The sequence below is a fragment of the Buteo buteo genome, chromosome 9 (assembly GCF_964188355.1).
Source record: "Buteo buteo chromosome 9, bButBut1.hap1.1, whole genome shotgun sequence".
Classification (NCBI taxonomy): domain Eukaryota; kingdom Metazoa; phylum Chordata; class Aves; order Accipitriformes; family Accipitridae; genus Buteo; species Buteo buteo.
Window position 1 is genome coordinate 42,705,363 of NC_134179.1, and position 17,602 is coordinate 42,722,964.

Genomic DNA, 17,602 nt, shown 5'->3' on the forward strand with positions numbered 1-17,602 from the left:
GAAGAGGGATGTTAGATTTGGTAGAGCGTGTCTGGGTCTTGGTAAATTGCTGAGATTCATGGGTCACCATGTATGTGATAACGAGTTTTTTAAAAGCCCAGTTGTGAAAGCAGTGAGAGCACATCTTTCACATCAGCTCACTGGGAGCACGTATGGTGAGCAATACCCAATGAGTTACTGCACGGAGTATAGAAGTTGTTAGGCAATTTTATGGTATTAAGTCAGAAGCAGCTGTGAAGGGCACTGCTGTTTGCCCAGGCAGCGAGCATCGCAAAATCCTGACTTGGAAGAGAAAGGGGAACTGTGCTGCAGAAGGGTCGGAGCAAATTATCCCTCTTGCAGTGGCAGGAGAACTTAAAGGTCTCCGGGTCACACGTAACTTATGGACAGCAAATTGCTCACAGCTTGGCTGCAAGGTAAAGTACTGCTAATAAATTAGAAGAAAATTAAGCAAAATGTGAGCACAGTCTCTATGCACTAGTACCGTGTTTGAGGGGAAAAAAACTTAAGGAAATTCAGGGACCAGACCTGCTGTTTCTTTTCTCCTAATAGTCCACGTTAACAGCTCTCATATTGAAATTAGTGCCACCACACTTCAGAGCCAGCACCCCTTCAAAGTCAGTGGGGCAGCTCAGGCACTGAGTCCATTCCACCTTCAAATTTAATCAAGCCTTCTCAAAGCTAAAAATGCAATTCAGCTCCTGAAATTGGTTTCGTGCACCATTTGCACTGTCTTTATAAATGCGGAGAGGAGCCCAGCCTGGCTCCTTATTGTCTTTTTTTGTCTTTTGATATAGAAAAGGTATTTTTGATCTCCGTAGGGAATCTTTTAAAGATCTTATTGAGTTAGCATTTCTCTTGCACTTTTTTTCTCACACGTTGGTTGAGCTAAATATTCTTTCAGCGTTTTTTTAGTTATGTCTCTCTGGAATTCCAAGGTTTTTTTACAATCTGAAGATTTTTTTTCTATTTTCTAGATTATACTATTTCTGCCATTTTACTTATAAAATCCCTATCAAGTCAAAAAGAGAAGTGGTTCCCTCAATGTATTCCTCTTATCTTTGGAGAGAATGCTTGTTGCCACAGCGCAGCCTGAGAAATTTAGCTTTTCATCAGCTAAATTGCATAAAACCAGCTGGAATGAAATGGTTGTATAGCTTTCATCTTGGAAACTGAAACGTATCCTGCTCCAGCTAGATGCAAGGAACAGTGGCCCTTCGTGGATATTGGCATCGGTTTCTCATAATCTCTTGGAGTTGGAGAAGATTTACCTGGATTTACCAAAGATTTTTAATATTGTGCATTTAGTAGCTTATAATTTTAGCAAAGTTACAGTGCTTGAATTCAGACTTTTAAGGTCAGAGGGCTGAATTTTCTGAAAAGCTTTAGAGTAACAGTTCAGCTACGTTGGACATGAAAAGGAAGGGGAAAACGCAGTGTTTTGCTGGAGGTAAATTCCTGTACTCGCTGCAATTGAGAGGTCCCGGCACCTCCAGCTATGTCACTTGGGCACAGCTGCATTTCCTTGGTGTTAAACTGCTTTTTTTAAACCGCTCTTGAAGCATTAAATTGGAGCAAATTCTTGTGATGGTATTGACTTCAGTGGTCTGAGACAACTTCATTTACATGATGGTCATATTATTGGGGAAATTGTTGTAAAAATAAAGTTTAGTCCTGGTAGCCATATACTTAACTTGAAAATTCACTGTATTTTGGTGAACTCCAGCCCTAACTACGTAAAATGTAAAGTATTATCGTGTGAGAAGCAGCATTGGTTACAGATGAGAAAAAGTCACATTAGCATTTCAGGATTTTAAACTAGTATTTTAAATCATTTGTGCACAGGGAAGTGATTATATTTTCTGTTAACCTCAAGTTATAACTCAAATCCTTTTTTCTTTTGTTTAGCCAATGCTACATTATACTGTATTAACTTAATGTATGTGGGGAAACCCACAAAAAAGCAAATTAAAAATGTTCTTAGTTCTAATTAAGGAAATTCCCTTCCCTGCCTACGTACTCAAGATGGGGAGTGTTGGGAGGTCTGTGTTACCTCTCCTGAACATGGCCTTTGCAGTACAAAGAAACGTTGCTTCATTCTTCCAGTGTTAGCAGCAATTTTTCTTGCTGTGTGGCATTCAGAAAGCATAACCCAGTAATCACCAGTTCTAACTGAAACCCTGAATCTCAAAGCTTTAAATAAAAAAAAAAAAAAAAAAAAAAAAAGGCATTTGGGTGACAGTTTCAGAAAGACAGTCAGGAGTTGCTAGCAAAATTCTTTCCAAAAAACCCCGAAAGTAAAAAAGAAAAAAGTGGTCTTTACTTCTGTGTGCTGCAGAACTTTTTACCTGTCAGGAGAGATAGTTTGTGTTAGAGGGGGCACAATTTCGAGAGGTTATGATCCAAGAAGAAAAACCTGTAAAAGTAATCCCGGGTCTTCCAATAATTCTTTAAAACTCAGTTTTACAGTTCAGCCCCATATGAATCCATTTGCTTTGCTGTTTTATTGTTCCCAGAAACTGAAAGCTTCAACTGCATTTTCTTCCTACCCCATCCCAAGCAAATACGCACAATAATTAATTTTATATACTTCCACATTTTTCACACTAATCATCAGAAGACGCTTGGCATTGGAGCTGGGCATTCAGATTTTTGAATGAACACAAATTTCCTAGGAAGGTTTGCATTTTGTGTACACAATGAACGTCTCGTTCTATTCCCATTACCCATGAAATGGAACATGAAATCTTGTGTTATTTAGACCACATGCATGGTTTATGAGGTCTGTTTAAATGTTAATAGAGAATTTAAATGCCCTTATATAATACTAGCTCCTCTCTTTCCTCTTGGAGAATATAAAATAGCAGCAAATATATTATTAGTTATCAACTTTAAATTCTTTACCCATTAGAAAAGTGTGTTGTTGAAGGTGAGAGCAGGGTTTGCATAAACGCCTATACGTTATGTCTTTTTGAGAACACGGTGCGCAGTGGTTATCTCAGGGAGCAACCTGTATCCTGGTATCTCGCAGCTGGTCCTCTAAGGATGTTTCTGGCAGATATCTGAGTGTCTGGCAGCCCTGCCTACCTCTGCCTGCACCTCACCAGGCAAAAGCACAAGCTAATAGTAAAAGAAAGGTTATAAAATGTGACTTGAAAAGAGTGACTTCCAGAAAAGCAAATGCGTCTCACTCTCAAGGTCAGAAAAATACGAGGTCAAGCAGTGGTACTTAAGCAGGTGATGAAAGTGATTGGAAGAAACTCATCATAAAAATGGGATTCTTACTGTTGAGATATGTTCGTATTTTCCTCTGTCCCATGGTTTCCCTGGAGGAGTCCGGGAAAGGTCACGTAAACCAGGTGAGAGTGGTGACCCCATCTGGAGTGACCAACCTGTGAGATGTGAAACCGCAGTAAGACCCACTGAAGACCACAGGGGAGGAAGCAGAGCAGAAGCTTTTTAAGAATACCTTTAATTCTGCCCGAGGGAAGGAGAATTGGTACAAAAATAGCACAGAGAGAAATGTGGTGTTAAATGAAATGCACTGCAACAGGGGGAAAGGAAGCTCTAATTAGATCGACCGTAGAGCACACGCTTTTTCGCAAGCCCTGGAATGTCAGATCTGTTGCAGTGTAACAAAAATTTGCACCTTTTTTTATTTTTGTTACAGGGTATGGTTAAACTCTGAATTAGATGCAACTCTTCATATGAATTATTCCAAGCAGAGAGAGGGAATGAAGATGCTTTGGGTAAACCCCAAAACTTAGCATTGTCCTATTAGTGTTTGACCGTTTCTTGATAACTTTGACCAGATACCCAGCCAAAAATTGAGTCATCAAATCTGAAGCTTATTTATTAATACAGCTGTAAGGACTCTGAATTTGGGGTATGTGGAGAATACGTTGTAATAACACAATCTGATCCGTGCATCAGTCATGGTAAGCTGAATCCATTGACTCAGATAAGAAGAGCAGCGACCCCCCCCTGCCGCTTTTCCCCATCTCCCCCAGTCTGCAAAGTGCACCCCCTCCCTGGGCTGCCAAATACCAATTTCAAGTCAGGTTGGTTTGTGTTTGTTGTTCAAATAGTACATTGAAACTGAATTATCTTCCACTATTTGTTTGCTATTTCTTTGGGAGAATTGCATCTGCGGTATGCAAATATTATTTTTGAGGAGGTACTTTTTTTCTCCCTTGTGTTTTATCTGCAGTCACTGTGTCTTATTAAATAGGATAAGGTTCAGAATTGAGGGGAGACTTTCAACAGTTTAATATTATATTTTCTAAGATAAATTTATCTTGCATAATTTTTGAAGTACTGAAGCATATTCTCAGGAAGAATTACTTCTCGTTGCTCTGGCCTTAGATCTCTTTAATTATTCCTCCGTTCTAAATCAGGAAGATAAATCTCATTTCATCAGCCTGAGAAATGGCAGGGTAGTTGTACTGACAATTGCAAAAATAACCCATGGCAAAATGTGAAATGGATCTGGCAGCTCACGCTGACTGCAGTTCATCGCATACAAGTCTCCTCGGTTGCGGCTGTAGAAGGTGATGATGATGGTGATGATGAAGGCGGGAAGAGAGCCTGGCTTTGGGCCGCTGAGGAATAACTCCTCACCTCTTGTAGGACCAATAACAAATCAGGCCACTGGCCATCGTTGTGCTCTTCTCTGGCAGCGTGCAAAGTCCACCTCTGCAAAACATCTGGGATTGCAGCTGGCTTCTCCTTTCACAGACAGGACAAAGGTTGAAATGCAGACTCTTTAAATAAAAGAAAATAAAAATTACTGGCAGGATCGCAGTTCTTACCAGGAAATGAAACAATTCTTCCAGGAGGCTGCACGTGTATTGTAGGTACTCAACAAATACTCAGCTGTTGTTTGCTGCAGAAACTCCTTTCTGCCTGTTGTGCAGCAATTAGTGCCATCGAGCCGCCATCAGAACAGCTGGATCGTCGTACCTTTACCATTTGCTGTTTTGGAGCAAGCGGAGTTGACGTTCTTTTCTTGATTTGTAATAAAAGACTGACTGCTGTCGTTCTGTAGACCTCACTTATTGGGGGAGCGTGAAGAACAGCTCTCAGGCTTCATTCCCCTCTTGCTCACCAAAATGCACATCCTAGAAGATTAATGCAATTTTGAAAGATTGTTGAGCCCTTTGCATTAGAAAAGCTTTTTAATTACACAGCTCAACAAGTGCTGTCAAAATTATGCTCCTCAGAAATCACATAAGCCCCAACATTGCTAACCCTCCTTCTAGCTGCTAGCTGATGTGGACACAGTCTCGAAACCACTTCGTAAGGATGTCTCCAGAGTCTGGCTCTGCATTAACAGCTGTGGTGACCACTTGTCCATCATTAACACTCCAGAAATATTGGCTTCATGTTGAAAACCTTTCCCTGCATTGTTAAGTAGGAAAATCCTGCAGCCCGTAAGTAGGCGGTAAGGAGAAGATAGGAATGATGTGTGTGAGGCACTCGACTCTTTATCTGTTAACTGTGGCTTTTATGTAAGAGATGAAATATCACAGGATTCCGTTCATCTTAAGCTATTCTAAAAGACGGTTTTAAAGACTTAAAAAAGGGGGGGGGGAAGACCACCAACCCCTTAAAAAGACCCCTTAAAAGCAGCCTTCTGGGAAGAAAAAAGTACAAGTGCCAATATTGCAAAGTAAGGAATATACCCATGCTGGTTTTTAGCCTTTATTTTAAAGAAGGAGGTGTGCTGAGCAGGGAGATGCCATGCTTGATCAGACCAGCTGATAGAGTTTGAAAAACTGGGCTTCAAAACCTGGGGATACTCTCACAGCAAGTCTCTTCAGGTTTTCTCGCACAAAGTTTTAAAGGAGCACGATTAGTACTGATTTAAGAAAACTACAGACTAGTTGTGGAGCTGCCACTAGTTGATGCTTCTGAAATAATCAACTAAAACAAGTCACATCTGTTTTGAGAGGCAAATATGGTTTGGGCAGTAGAGGTCGTGTATGGCATATGATCAGTGCCTCTTAAGAATAACAGTTTGGCATTTTAAATCCTTTACAGTTAATGGGAGGCTCTGTACTGCCCTAGCGTATTGCAGGTCTTGCTTCTTGGCCGTGCAGCATGTTTATAGCGCAGTATTTTCTTGGTGTGCACAGCATTGGCTTGTATGAGGGTGTTTTCCTGGAGACTGCAAGTCAAAAAAAATTGCCTAATAATCATATTGTAAAACTGATTCTCTATTCAAAGACTAATGTGAATTTTTGTTAAGAAAAGTTAATTTAGTTTTCTGTTGATGAGTAAGTAGGGAGGAAATATTTTTTTATTTTAACTATTGTTACATAAATTGGAAAAATGAGCTTTTATCAGTTTGTTGCTACATTGACTGGTCGTGTATAAAGAAATGAAATTACCAGCGAGATTAATGTTTCTGGTCATCCATGATGACTCTTTATGTTCTTGATAGAATTAAAATGGGACTGGAGCAGGACCAAATATAGAATTTAGAGGGAGGAAATGTCCTTCAGCAGCTGATAGATATATATAGATAGATATATATACACACACACTGTCTCATATATATATATATACACACACACACACATATATATATATTTAGCAGCAAGTCCGATATGGGGAGTTTTGTTTTCTTTCCTTTTTTTCAGAGAAGCAGGAGCAGCTTCAACGGGGTAACTTGAACTGAAGTCATGAGGGTATTTAACAGAATTCAGTAAAGAAAAAGCGTAGTGTCTTCACAAAGAAACAGTAGTTCTTTCAGCCGGCAAGTTTGTTTATTGTATGTGACGAAGCCTTGGCGCAGCAAAACTGCTGAGCTCTGTGTGTAACGCATTAATAACTCCCATTCAAGGGTAGAAGATATGCCTGGAAAGGATGATGATGCTTATCCTAATGTAATGGTCTGCATAAGCTTACTGCAGTGTCATTTACAAATATAAAAGAAAAGCATTCAGACTTTGATTTTTTTTTTTTTTTTTTTTTTAAAGGCGGTCTCCTTTGCCTGAATATATTCCCTTTCTAAACTCTCCCAGGATCAATTAGGGCTGTTTCTGGTGTGGATTTTCAGCACATCCTAAATGCACTAGCCAGTGCTAGGCAATCCTGTCTGGCTGCTTTTTATCTCGTTGCCTGACAATCAGCTGGGGTGAAGAGGGATTTTTATTTAACAAGAAACGATTATCTGTTAAGGTCCTACTTTTCATGAGAAAGTCGGCAGCCACGTGTGGGACTGTATCAAATGTATAGGTATAGTCCAGCTGACGCTGGCGTGGATGGTGGGATGAAGGCTGAAGTGGAAAGGACTGACCTGCCTGACGTGGTACCAGGCTCCTGGGCAAGTTTTTGGTTTGTGTCCCTGGATAGATACCCCCGGGATACTCTGGGTCTGCCTGTGGTCGCTGCAGTAACATCTGCTCTGCCACTGGAGATCCTCCGACTCGGTTACACGGCAAAAAGCAGACAGAAATTGCACATGTTTTATGGAAAAGGCACATTTCATTGGCCTGTGCCACCATAGTATAAGTGAAACCTGAGGCTGAATGCTGGAGATGCTGGGAGCAGGCTGCGGTGCGTTTAGTGCTTACAGAAAATAACTTGCATCCACGCTAAAACCACATCTTTCTAATTGCAGCATTTCAGCTCTAATCTGCTCCTTCACAGTGAACATCTAATCAACTTTACAAGAGTAGAAGAGCATGAAGGACTTCTAAAAACAGACTTTGATGGTTTTATCTCCTCTTTTTTTCTCGCTGCTCTTGCTTACCTTTTGTCCTCTGTCTCTCTTTTTCTGAAAACTTATATAGAGAGTTCAGGCAATGTGAAGAACGGCATTAAAAACCACTGCCGAATTTAAGCCTCGTCTCCCCACCCCTTGTTAGAGTCTCTCAATCTTGCTTAGTTTATGACTGCAACACAATCTGGTAAAGATTATTACATGGCCATTAGGCATTGTATGAAAAAGATGTTTCTCTTAGTTTTGAAATTTTCTGCCTTTCAGTTTTGTTGAATTGTTACATCTTGTGTTGGGTGGTAAGGAGGAAGGATTCGAAGTCCAGTGCAGTGAGCTACTCTAGAGAGCTATATCCAAATATTTACCCATTTCACAGTGAAGAATTAATGTCAGCTTCACAGGCAGTCTTTGAAGAAGTCATTTAATGAATTAGTTCAATTTAAAATAATAATCTTGTTATGGTAATTGACCAAAAACTAAAGAAAAAAAAGCAGTTTTGGATACAGAGTAGTGAGCAGCCCAATACTGAGCAGCATGATTTCCATTGGTAAACATTTAATGTGAATTTTGGAAATGGTTATCAGAACAAGAACAGAGCTGGTGATCTGCAAAGACTATTTTTAAGTTTTCTGTTTATAATTGGAAAGATTATTTCATGCAGTGGAGTTTTTATAACTTTGTTTTATAATATTCTGTAAATTGGCTGAAAAGGGTTCTGACATGGCAGAATAGTGGGTAAATTCAGATGCAAGTGATCCAAATTTATTTTGTTTAAACCACATTTTCTCCTATGTTCCAATCATCACCAATAAAATAAAAAATTGATTGCTGCAGCTTTGTGGCCAGTGTTAACTCTAGTCATTCCCCTCTGATATGTTCTGGAGGCATTTCCTACCTAACTGTGCAGCACCCATTATGAAATTAGATTTAAAAATATTTGTAATCGTCAGGCAGCTGTGGAAAAAGTGTTGCTTAAAAACTGATCACAGAAACAATCGCTGTAAATGGCACATCTTGGTAGGAAATGCTCCGTGTGAGGTGATGCTTGAAGCCATGGGATTTGGAGAGAAATACCTTCAAAATCAGGTGGTTGTACCCTTTGTGCTTTTTACCGATTTGCTGGTTTTTTCCTGTAATGCTGTGGGGACCACTGCTCGTAGCTTTGCCCCACAGAAGTAGCCCGGTCTTCTGGAGGTGTGTGCTCGGCTAGTGGTGGGATGGTCCGTGTGCTTCAGTTGAAAAATGGAATAAAAAATAACTTGCACTGTATTCCAGTTTCCGAGAGAGAGATAAAGTTTCTAGCTGCAGTTTCCACTCCAACCATGCTTATTCGTGTAGTGATGGCACCTTCAGCAAAACCCGATAAATTATTCCTATTTGATCTAGCATTGTAAAGAAAACTAAATTCTCCCATGAGCAAGTAACACTGGAATAGTAAAGTTATCTTCTTTAGTTCAGATAACATTTTTCTCATTTATTCATGTATTTTTGCTGGTCTGTTGAAAGTTTAATTTTTCTGCCACAAATTCTGGCTTTATGAACAGATAAATGTTAATATCCAAACTAAGTAGCTCTAAAATAATTGAAGGGGAGATTGTGGGCTTCAGCATAAAATGTGGTATTGAGTTGTCTTACATAGTAGGAAAAGTCAACTGTATCTGTCAAGCTTTGCACACATGCAATTGAGTGAGTTTTGTGATGGGGAGAACTTAGATCAGGTATAAGAGGCCCCGTGTGTCCATTTTCCATGTGTTTTTTTTATTTGTGAAAATCAACAGGAGTCCAAACTGAGCAAATACCGATGGGGCATGAGAAGAAGTTACCCAACACTTCTTTACTCTGCGCTAGGGGAAATTAGACTGGATCATCTTAGCCATGTTGACTCAATGTAGTTACAACTCTGCATATTTTGTTTAAAAAAACGAAAAACCCCAATAACCAGGGTATTAGATCCAAAAAGCCAGGTTGTGATGTCGTTGTTTGCTTTCTCATGGCAGCCACCAGCTCAGCCCACTTAGAAGACCTCGCTTACCTGGACGAGCAGCGACACACTCCCCTGCGGACATCCCTCCGAATGCCGCGGCAGAGCATGGCCGGAGCCCGCACGCAGCAGGACCTGCGAGGTAGGAGCGCGCCGGGGGCTTCGGGGCTCGCGTTTCACAGGGCTCTCGGGACTGGGAGCTCGTACTTTAGCCGCTTACGTCTACATCCTTACGAAAATCCTGGAGCAGGACTGTTTTACGGACAGGTATTAAGCGCTGCCTCTCCGTGAGGATGTGAACCAGTCTCCTTTATTTGCAGTGTCCGTGGTGGCATGGCCAGATCGGAGGGGAGAGAAAATAAATGAAGTGATGAAGGAAGTATTCCTGCCTTCTGTCTCGTGGTAGTTAGCTGGATGGTGCCCCACTGCTCCGTGATCAGTGAAGTGCCGTCAGCGTAACATTTTGGGGTTGCTTTTCTGGGCTGACTTAAAATGTCTGGTTTGCCAGAAGCACACTGTACGTAGCCATGGTGTAAAAATGGATTGTAGAGGAATTGTATTACCGAATTGGCCCAAAGTCTGAGCAGCCTCATTTTTCAGGAACACGCATACAAATCGGCAAATTGTACGTTAAAACCAGCGTGCGGCTTTGCAGCCCCTGCGCTGGCTGCCAGAGCCGCTCTGCGCCCCGAGGCGGGGTGATGGCCATCTCCTCCGTGTTCAGCTTGCCGAGGGTGCTGCCTTCCCTGAGCCCGGCAGCCACATCTGGGGTGATGGGATGGGCTGTGTTTGCCTACGGACGGCCTGGGACTGAACCTATACATCCACCCCTATATCACATAAGGGTATTCCTGCAAAAGATCCCCAAACTCCTCTCCCTGAGTGCTCCCCTACCAGCCCTCTGTCAGTCTCTGAGCACTGCAGAGCTAATACTTTGATAGTTTCTTAAAAAAATGAGAAATTTTGATAGGCTACTCTTTTTTTCTTCTGTTTTGAAACAAAACCAAAGGATTACAGCCCCAGCTTTGCAGTTTGCAGCGTACCGGTAGGGAAGGAGCCAAGCACAGTGTGTGGGGCCACCATCCTGCCGCATCCCTCTTACAGGCACTCACAATGCCAGTATTCAGGCAGCCCTTTTTCTTCTGAAAGGCCTTTTGAGAGGGGAAATTTCTGTGGTTCGTCCTGGCAAATTGCACAAAAAAAAGACGTTAGCAATGAGAAGAGGAGCCAGGGCTGACATTTTAGTATTTTGTTTATTTCCAGGCAACTCCAGCTAGAGTCACCTCATGTCCTTGGGGTTTTCAGCCCACCCTACAACTTCCATCCCCCTTTTAATCTGGGCACAGTCTTTGGCTGCATCCACAAGCAATCAGCGTGACAGCCCTGCATCTGCAGCAGATCGCCAGGTTAATGCTTCATCCCCATCATTTGCCATTGCACAAATGAGTAAATGGCTGAGAAAGCTCGTTTGGGATTTTTTCTGGTCGTTGCCGTGCCATGAGACTAGTTTGTTCTCCCCAGTACATACGGAGAAGGGTTTCAGTTGGTGGTACATTAAACATTTTTCTTATCTGGGGTTTATTTTGAGCTAGTGCCCACCGTCCTCAGGTAAGGAAATCAGGAGCCGGAGGGTGGCATGTTGGGTTTTTGCTCAGCACCACAAGCACGACCTGTTACAGCCTGGTTGGGATTTCTACCAAATACATGAGCCCTCAACTGGAAGAAAAAAAGTGGGTTTGTGTCGCTTTGGATTGCAGTCTGTAATGAAATCATATTGGCTGGTGAGGCAGTTATAAAAATGTATTAGCAGGCAGTAAGTGAAGAAAGCAAAGTTTGACAGACAAAATTTCCATATGTTCGAACAGAGCAGCTTGCCAAGGCTTCGTAATTTGCAGTGATTGCATCCAAAACATTAAACTTTATTGTAGGAACAGAATCAAATTGTTTTCCAGACACACTTTTGAAAACCATGCAGCACTACATATTTTCTTTCTTCTTTTTGTTCTTTTTTTTTTTCCTTTTTTTGTGAAGGTTGCATGAGAACAGCAGTAGTGTTTCAATTTTTTGGAATTTGCTTCTGATCCTAATTGAGGTGCTATGCTATTTTTAAAAAGAGAGGGAGAAGAAGAAGATGTGAAAAAACCGAACCACCACTATTTGGAAATATTTTCATTTCATTGAATATGTGAGGGTTTTTTTCCCCCCAAATACATACATGTTCCAGATATTACTGTGAAATTGCATCGATCTGGGCTGCTATAATCACCAACTCTTTGTTCCAACTGGAAATCCTAAACTCGGGTTTAACTTTAAATCTAGTCTTGGCACTGGGCTGAAATAGCGAAGCAATTCCTGGCCCTGTATCAGGGGGACACGTTACAGCCCACTGGTTTGTTCCCAGTGTTCAAGAATCCCAGTGCAGAGAAACCAAATGGGAGACTGTCCCTGCTATTTTTTATTAAATCAGTTATTTTAACCAGGGGAGTAATTCAGCAATCCCAACGGCTAAGAGCATGACAAATATTCGTACCAACGGCAGGTTTTTAATAGGATGGTGAATGCAATTTTTGCTTTTACTATTTTCAGCCAGCGGGATTTGAAGCTGTTCAGGGTTGCTGTAACCCAAAGTACAAGATGATGGCTGTGATGTACCGTGGAGCAGGAGCCAGATGGCAACCAAATTATATGGTATTAGAACACCCCAACTGTTGCCATCATGACTTTTTTTTTTTTTTCTCCAAAAAGCAAATGTCAGCGTTGATGCAAGGTGTGAAGAACCCTGGTGTTTAGGTGAGGTTTGGAGTGAAGAAGAGGATGGTTCAGACTCCATCAATATATTGTTTATCAATATAAGCAATATGGCAGTAGCATGTTTTCCTTAAACTGTCTTCTGTAATTTTCTGGGGTGTTTTTCCTCATGGTGTGTGTTTAATACTGTCACCTTTTGGGTATGAGAGTTTCACGCGCTTCTTAAAAATGCTACAAAATAGTTTAGACTTTTCAGGCACACGGTCTATGAAAAATAGGCACTGGTTTCATCCTGATGGATGTATAGATTTAAGATGACACTTGAAAGAAGTTGCAGTCTAAAGCTAGAAAAGGAGATAAACTCAGACGTTTGGCTAATTTATGGGTTCTTATTTAACGAAGGACACAGCGCTGATGTGCTGATGGATACTGTGTTATTCAGAACTGCATTTCATTGTAATAAATATTAAAGCGCTTCTCACCTGGGCTTCCTCTCAACATATTGGCAATATGCAGGCTATGCAGCTTAGCCCTGTAAGGGCTTTCTTTGGGCAGCAAGATGTATCTTCCACCAGGGGATACTAAAATGGCAACAAAACACATCTAGAACAAAATGTAAACCAACTAATGAGCTGTGGATGCTGATTGCCAGCGTAGCTGAGAAAAAATTCCTGTTTGAAGAGAGGGGACTCTGTAAAGAAATGATTTCTGAACAGCCATTTTTAGAGTCTTTCAACAACTAAAATAACTAAAAATTCGCTTTATATAGCAGAGGGTGACCTATGTGGTAAAGCAGGACGGGCCTTTCTCTGACTTTGCTCCTGCTTGTTTTCAGCCCAATGGCTTTTTTTCAGTCATGCACCTAATACAACCAGCTTTTGTTTGATTTAATTGAAGTTTTCAGCCACAAAAAAGAGCCAGGATGGGTATGGTAGGCAGTGTTTCAGCTTGGGATTTGAATTTATTGCTTGCGCTCTACAGAAGTTTGCACAGTATTTCATCAACTCTCATGAAAATTTTACGCTACCAGACCTCATTCTGTTCCACTCCACACACTGATTTCCAGGAAAAGTATGGGTTTAATTTATGTTAAGATATTATCAGAAGTTTGGGGTATTTCTGTGGTACTCTGGCTTAAGTTCTATAAAATGCTTCATTAAAAAGGAATATAAAACCCAGCAAGTGTTTGACTAAGTTTCAAGGATGGGAAGGCAGCTTAGTCACATACTTTGATTTTCACAAGTACTAAAGTCAAGTGGCTAACAGGGTTCATCCAAAATGTGTGCATACATCCTCACCCGATACTTCTGAACCTTCTCATCCTCTTTTTCAGCGCCCTTTCCATTAGCTTATCCTTTAATTAATTTCTGCCCCAAATGTTGAAGCTCCAGTGCAGCCTTCCTTCTCTCTGATTCTCTTTTCCCTGTGGTGCGGGGTATTTTTTCAACTCTTTTCAAAGAGTTGAAGAATCCCCCCAGGGCTTCGGGGTCTTCCTCTGGGTTTGTGCCTTGCCTGCCTGTGCGTGGGGACCACTGGCTGCTGAGGGTTGTAAAATAAATAGTAACAGGGGAGGATTTTGGCGTGGTTCAGCAGACAGTATCGGGAATTAATGAGGGTCTGGCACATGGCTTGCAATTAGTCAATGGCAGTCTTAAATTATTCATAAACGTTTTTGACAGTCCGGCTAGGAAAACGTTGATACTGCATTTCTCTTCCAAAGATGGCGTGGTGAAATAAAATGTCTTCTGCTGGCACATGGAGGTGATTTTGGTGGCTGGTGGGACAACCAGCGTGTTCTCAGCACTCGTGTCCAAACCAATGTGGCACTGAGTGTTTTCTTAATGGCGAGATGCTTACCAGCATCGCCTGCCCGCTGGGAGCCCCGACGTTACAGAGCCTCAAGTCATTAAACATCCCACCAGGCTGGCAGGAGAGGAGGTTTGCTTTGCTGTTGGCAGTGACTGGTGGTGTTGGGAGGTCTGGAGGGGCAGGAAGGTTGGATACAGGTAGGTAAGTGGGTATGTCTCTTCTCAGGGTTTTGTTAAGCCTTTTTTAGGACAGGGTATGCTATTCCCAGGTTACAGCCAAGATGTGTATATTCACGATTCATTCTTTAACACTTGGATAAAGACCGATCCTGAGGATATCCTTTTTCTGTTTGGGGTGTTGTGGTCGAAGGTGTAGGTGTCACACAGCCTCAAAGCTATCTGCACCTCTAAAAAGAAACCAAGATTTGAGTCCAGGTCTCCACTATGTAAAGCAGGACCTTACTGGATCCCATAGCTTTTATATTTAATCAGTCTTGTCTCTGCATTAGCCCCCGAGACCATTTGGTACCTGTTAGACTTCTGGCTTTCAGAAGAGTGTTATTGTACATTTTCACTCACTAACACAATGTATCGCATATATACACGCACACACAAGTAAAGCAAAGCTGTAGCTTATCAAGAACAAATCTTAGCTTGATGTTTTCCAAATGGAGTCTTTTGATTTTTTTTTAAATTTTTTTCATTGAATTTCCTATATATAGTATTGGCGGCATAACGCAAACAAAAATTTTCCCTCGTCAAATGCACTGCTGGAACGCTTAATTTGCATGCAGTCGAACCGCTCCGGCTGGTTCTCTCTGCCACGTCCGTGTGCTATTGCTTTTGCAATATGCCATCCGCTGGTGGGAAGCCCATCGGTCCCACTGCCGCCGGGAGCCAGGCTGGTGCTGCTGCAGCCAGGAGCTGCGATGGGGACGTGGGGACGCGCGGCCCCCGGGGCTGCCTCGGCACCGCTGGCGGCAGCAGCCTCGCTGCCTCGTCCCTTCCCACCGCCAGCAATTTTTTGCTTCTCCAGCATCTTCCTGTGCCAGCGCATCCCGCTGCGCTCGCGTGACAGACCCCAGCAAGGGGAATCAAACGAGCTGCTTGTGAGCTCATGCAATTCAAAAGGCATCTCCACCCTAGGATAAATTTAAAGCACATTCATCATTTTCAAGTGGGAATAAAAATACAGCTCCTGTCTGCAGCGTTTTCTGTATCAGTTAAAAAAAAAGGAAATTCAAAATACCTAACATTTTTAAATACAAGCTGTTTTCCTTAGGCGCATCTGATGTAACATTAAATCCCAACCCCTTTAGCGGCTCTGGTTTAACGGATCAGCTCCCTGGTCACGTCTGCCAGGGATTTCAAGGTGATTTGAGCCACGGGCGTCAGTTCAGCAGTTCCCCAGGGAGGGTCCCAGTGCAGTGCTGGAGTCGGGGCACAGGGTGTACTGGGGCAGGGGGAGCAGGTCTTCTGCTGCTGGACTGGTTCAGAGGGAGGGAGGGTGGTTGGGGGGGACTGGGAGGGAGCGGGCACTGGTGGGGTTCGTAGCTTCCAGAGGGATTCATTGCACTGGGAGTGGAGCTCATCCCAGAGCGCAGAGCTTGGCGCGGCACGCTGGTCTGTTCAAAAACCGCGTGTTTATATTTACAGTGAGATCTTCAGGACGGTAGCACGTCTATAACTTCTTCCCACATAGATAAAGCATCCCCCTGTCGTTATTAGATAAACTATTTTTGATGATTTTGGTGGAAAGCCTGGTGCAGTAGCACGGTCCGTACCCCAGCGCCTGCACGGCCGCGAGTGAAGAAATGACAGACGTCAGCAGTCGCTGAATGATGTTTGTACTTTTTTAAATGTCTGAGGGCTTTTAAAACTTCAAAGAAACCAAACCGTCTCCACTGGAAGCGGCTAATGTAAATGATGGGAGTGTGATCGTGCCAAGAGATAACACTGAGCAAACTGATAGGTTTTTTTACTTAAATCCTTCTGCAGTCCCGCTCGGGGAACTCCTCCTCTGCGGCTTCATGGGATTTTCTTTTAAAATACACCATGGAGACATCTAGATTTTGTATGGTTGTTTTCGTCTGCAGCATGCCATGTGATCTCAAAACAAATTGAACTCAACTTCTGTGATCCACAGCTCAAATTTTCCACAGCTTACTCTGTCAGCTTAAATGTCTGTGTTGAATGTGAAGTACAGTGCGTGTGTTGCAGTTGGAAAGTGTGTTCAGAGCTGCCATACCAGGTCCAGGTCTGAAATCATGTCCCATGGATGTAGCTCTATCCACGTCACTTAGCCCTGACTGGAAGGAATTATGTTCTAAAACTCAAAGTTTGCAGCTAAAACGCACAGTGTGATGACTAACCTCCCCCTGAGTGGGAATCACCTGCTGTCTTTGCGGCCACCTTCTGAAAGTTTTTAATTAAGAAACCAATTTGGTGGTAAAGTGGGAAGATCCAGCAACTGTCTCTGTCAGCAGAAAGTGCTTCCATCACTTTTAAAATTTTTTTTTTATAGATTTATGCATGTCATCTCCCAGTTACGGATCTCATAGGCAGAATGCGCCATATGACTTGATCTTTCTAATAGCATCTGTGCACCGGCTCTGGGCATAATTGTTACTCTTTTTAGGTGTGTGTTCCCTAGATAGCTTGCGCCAAATGGAAAGAATGGCAAATACCCTCTCCCTCCACCCCCAAATGTTCCTGAAAAGGTTTCAAGGCTGGCTTGGGTTTAGTTGTACATTTTATTATAATCTAACACATAAAAAAATGGGAAAAGTAACAGGATCAATATCCATGTTTTTAGGTGTTAGCGTTGCACCAGCATATGTGATCTGCTGGGGAGGTATTTCTTGCACTCTTTGTTAACTTTACGTTGCTTGCCACGCCGCTTTTCCTTGTGAAAAGAGAAAATGTTTTGATTGCCGTACAGGAAAATCCTATCGGCAATCTGGTTTTATTTATATACTTTGGAAGAGTTGAAATAACTTTGCTTAGATTGATTTAACACTTCTAAGTGCTAAGATTATTTTTTTTTTTTGTGCTCAACAGACATATTATATATCTGTATATTGAACAGACATACAGTACTTCGTCACAGGGGTAGCTGCCTTGGAAAGCGTACCATTCTGCCTGTGGCAGGGCCTTTGATTATGGTGACTTTAAGCAAGAAATTTCATTTCTCCAGCTACACTTTCCCTAGCTGTAAACTACTTATTCCTGTAAAATTCTCTGAACTCCTTTGGTGGAAAAGGCTATGGTGGAAAATAAGCCAGATGCTTTTGACAACAAACCTGTGGGTAATAAACAAGCATGTATTGTTTTCACTTT

The 17,602-nt window shown here is 42.1% G+C and overlaps 1 protein-coding gene across 1 annotated transcript in view; it reads left to right on the forward strand.

The window, feature by feature from the left end:
- Positions 1 to 17,602, forward strand: part of TANC2 (tetratricopeptide repeat, ankyrin repeat and coiled-coil containing 2) — a 255,436-nt gene that overhangs the window by 167,732 nt on the left and 70,102 nt on the right. The window contains exon 10 of the mRNA XM_075036249.1: positions 9,724 to 9,849. Within this exon, the coding sequence (XP_074892350.1) occupies positions 9,724 to 9,849 (126 nt within the window). The remainder of the gene's footprint in view (positions 1 to 9,723; positions 9,850 to 17,602) is intronic.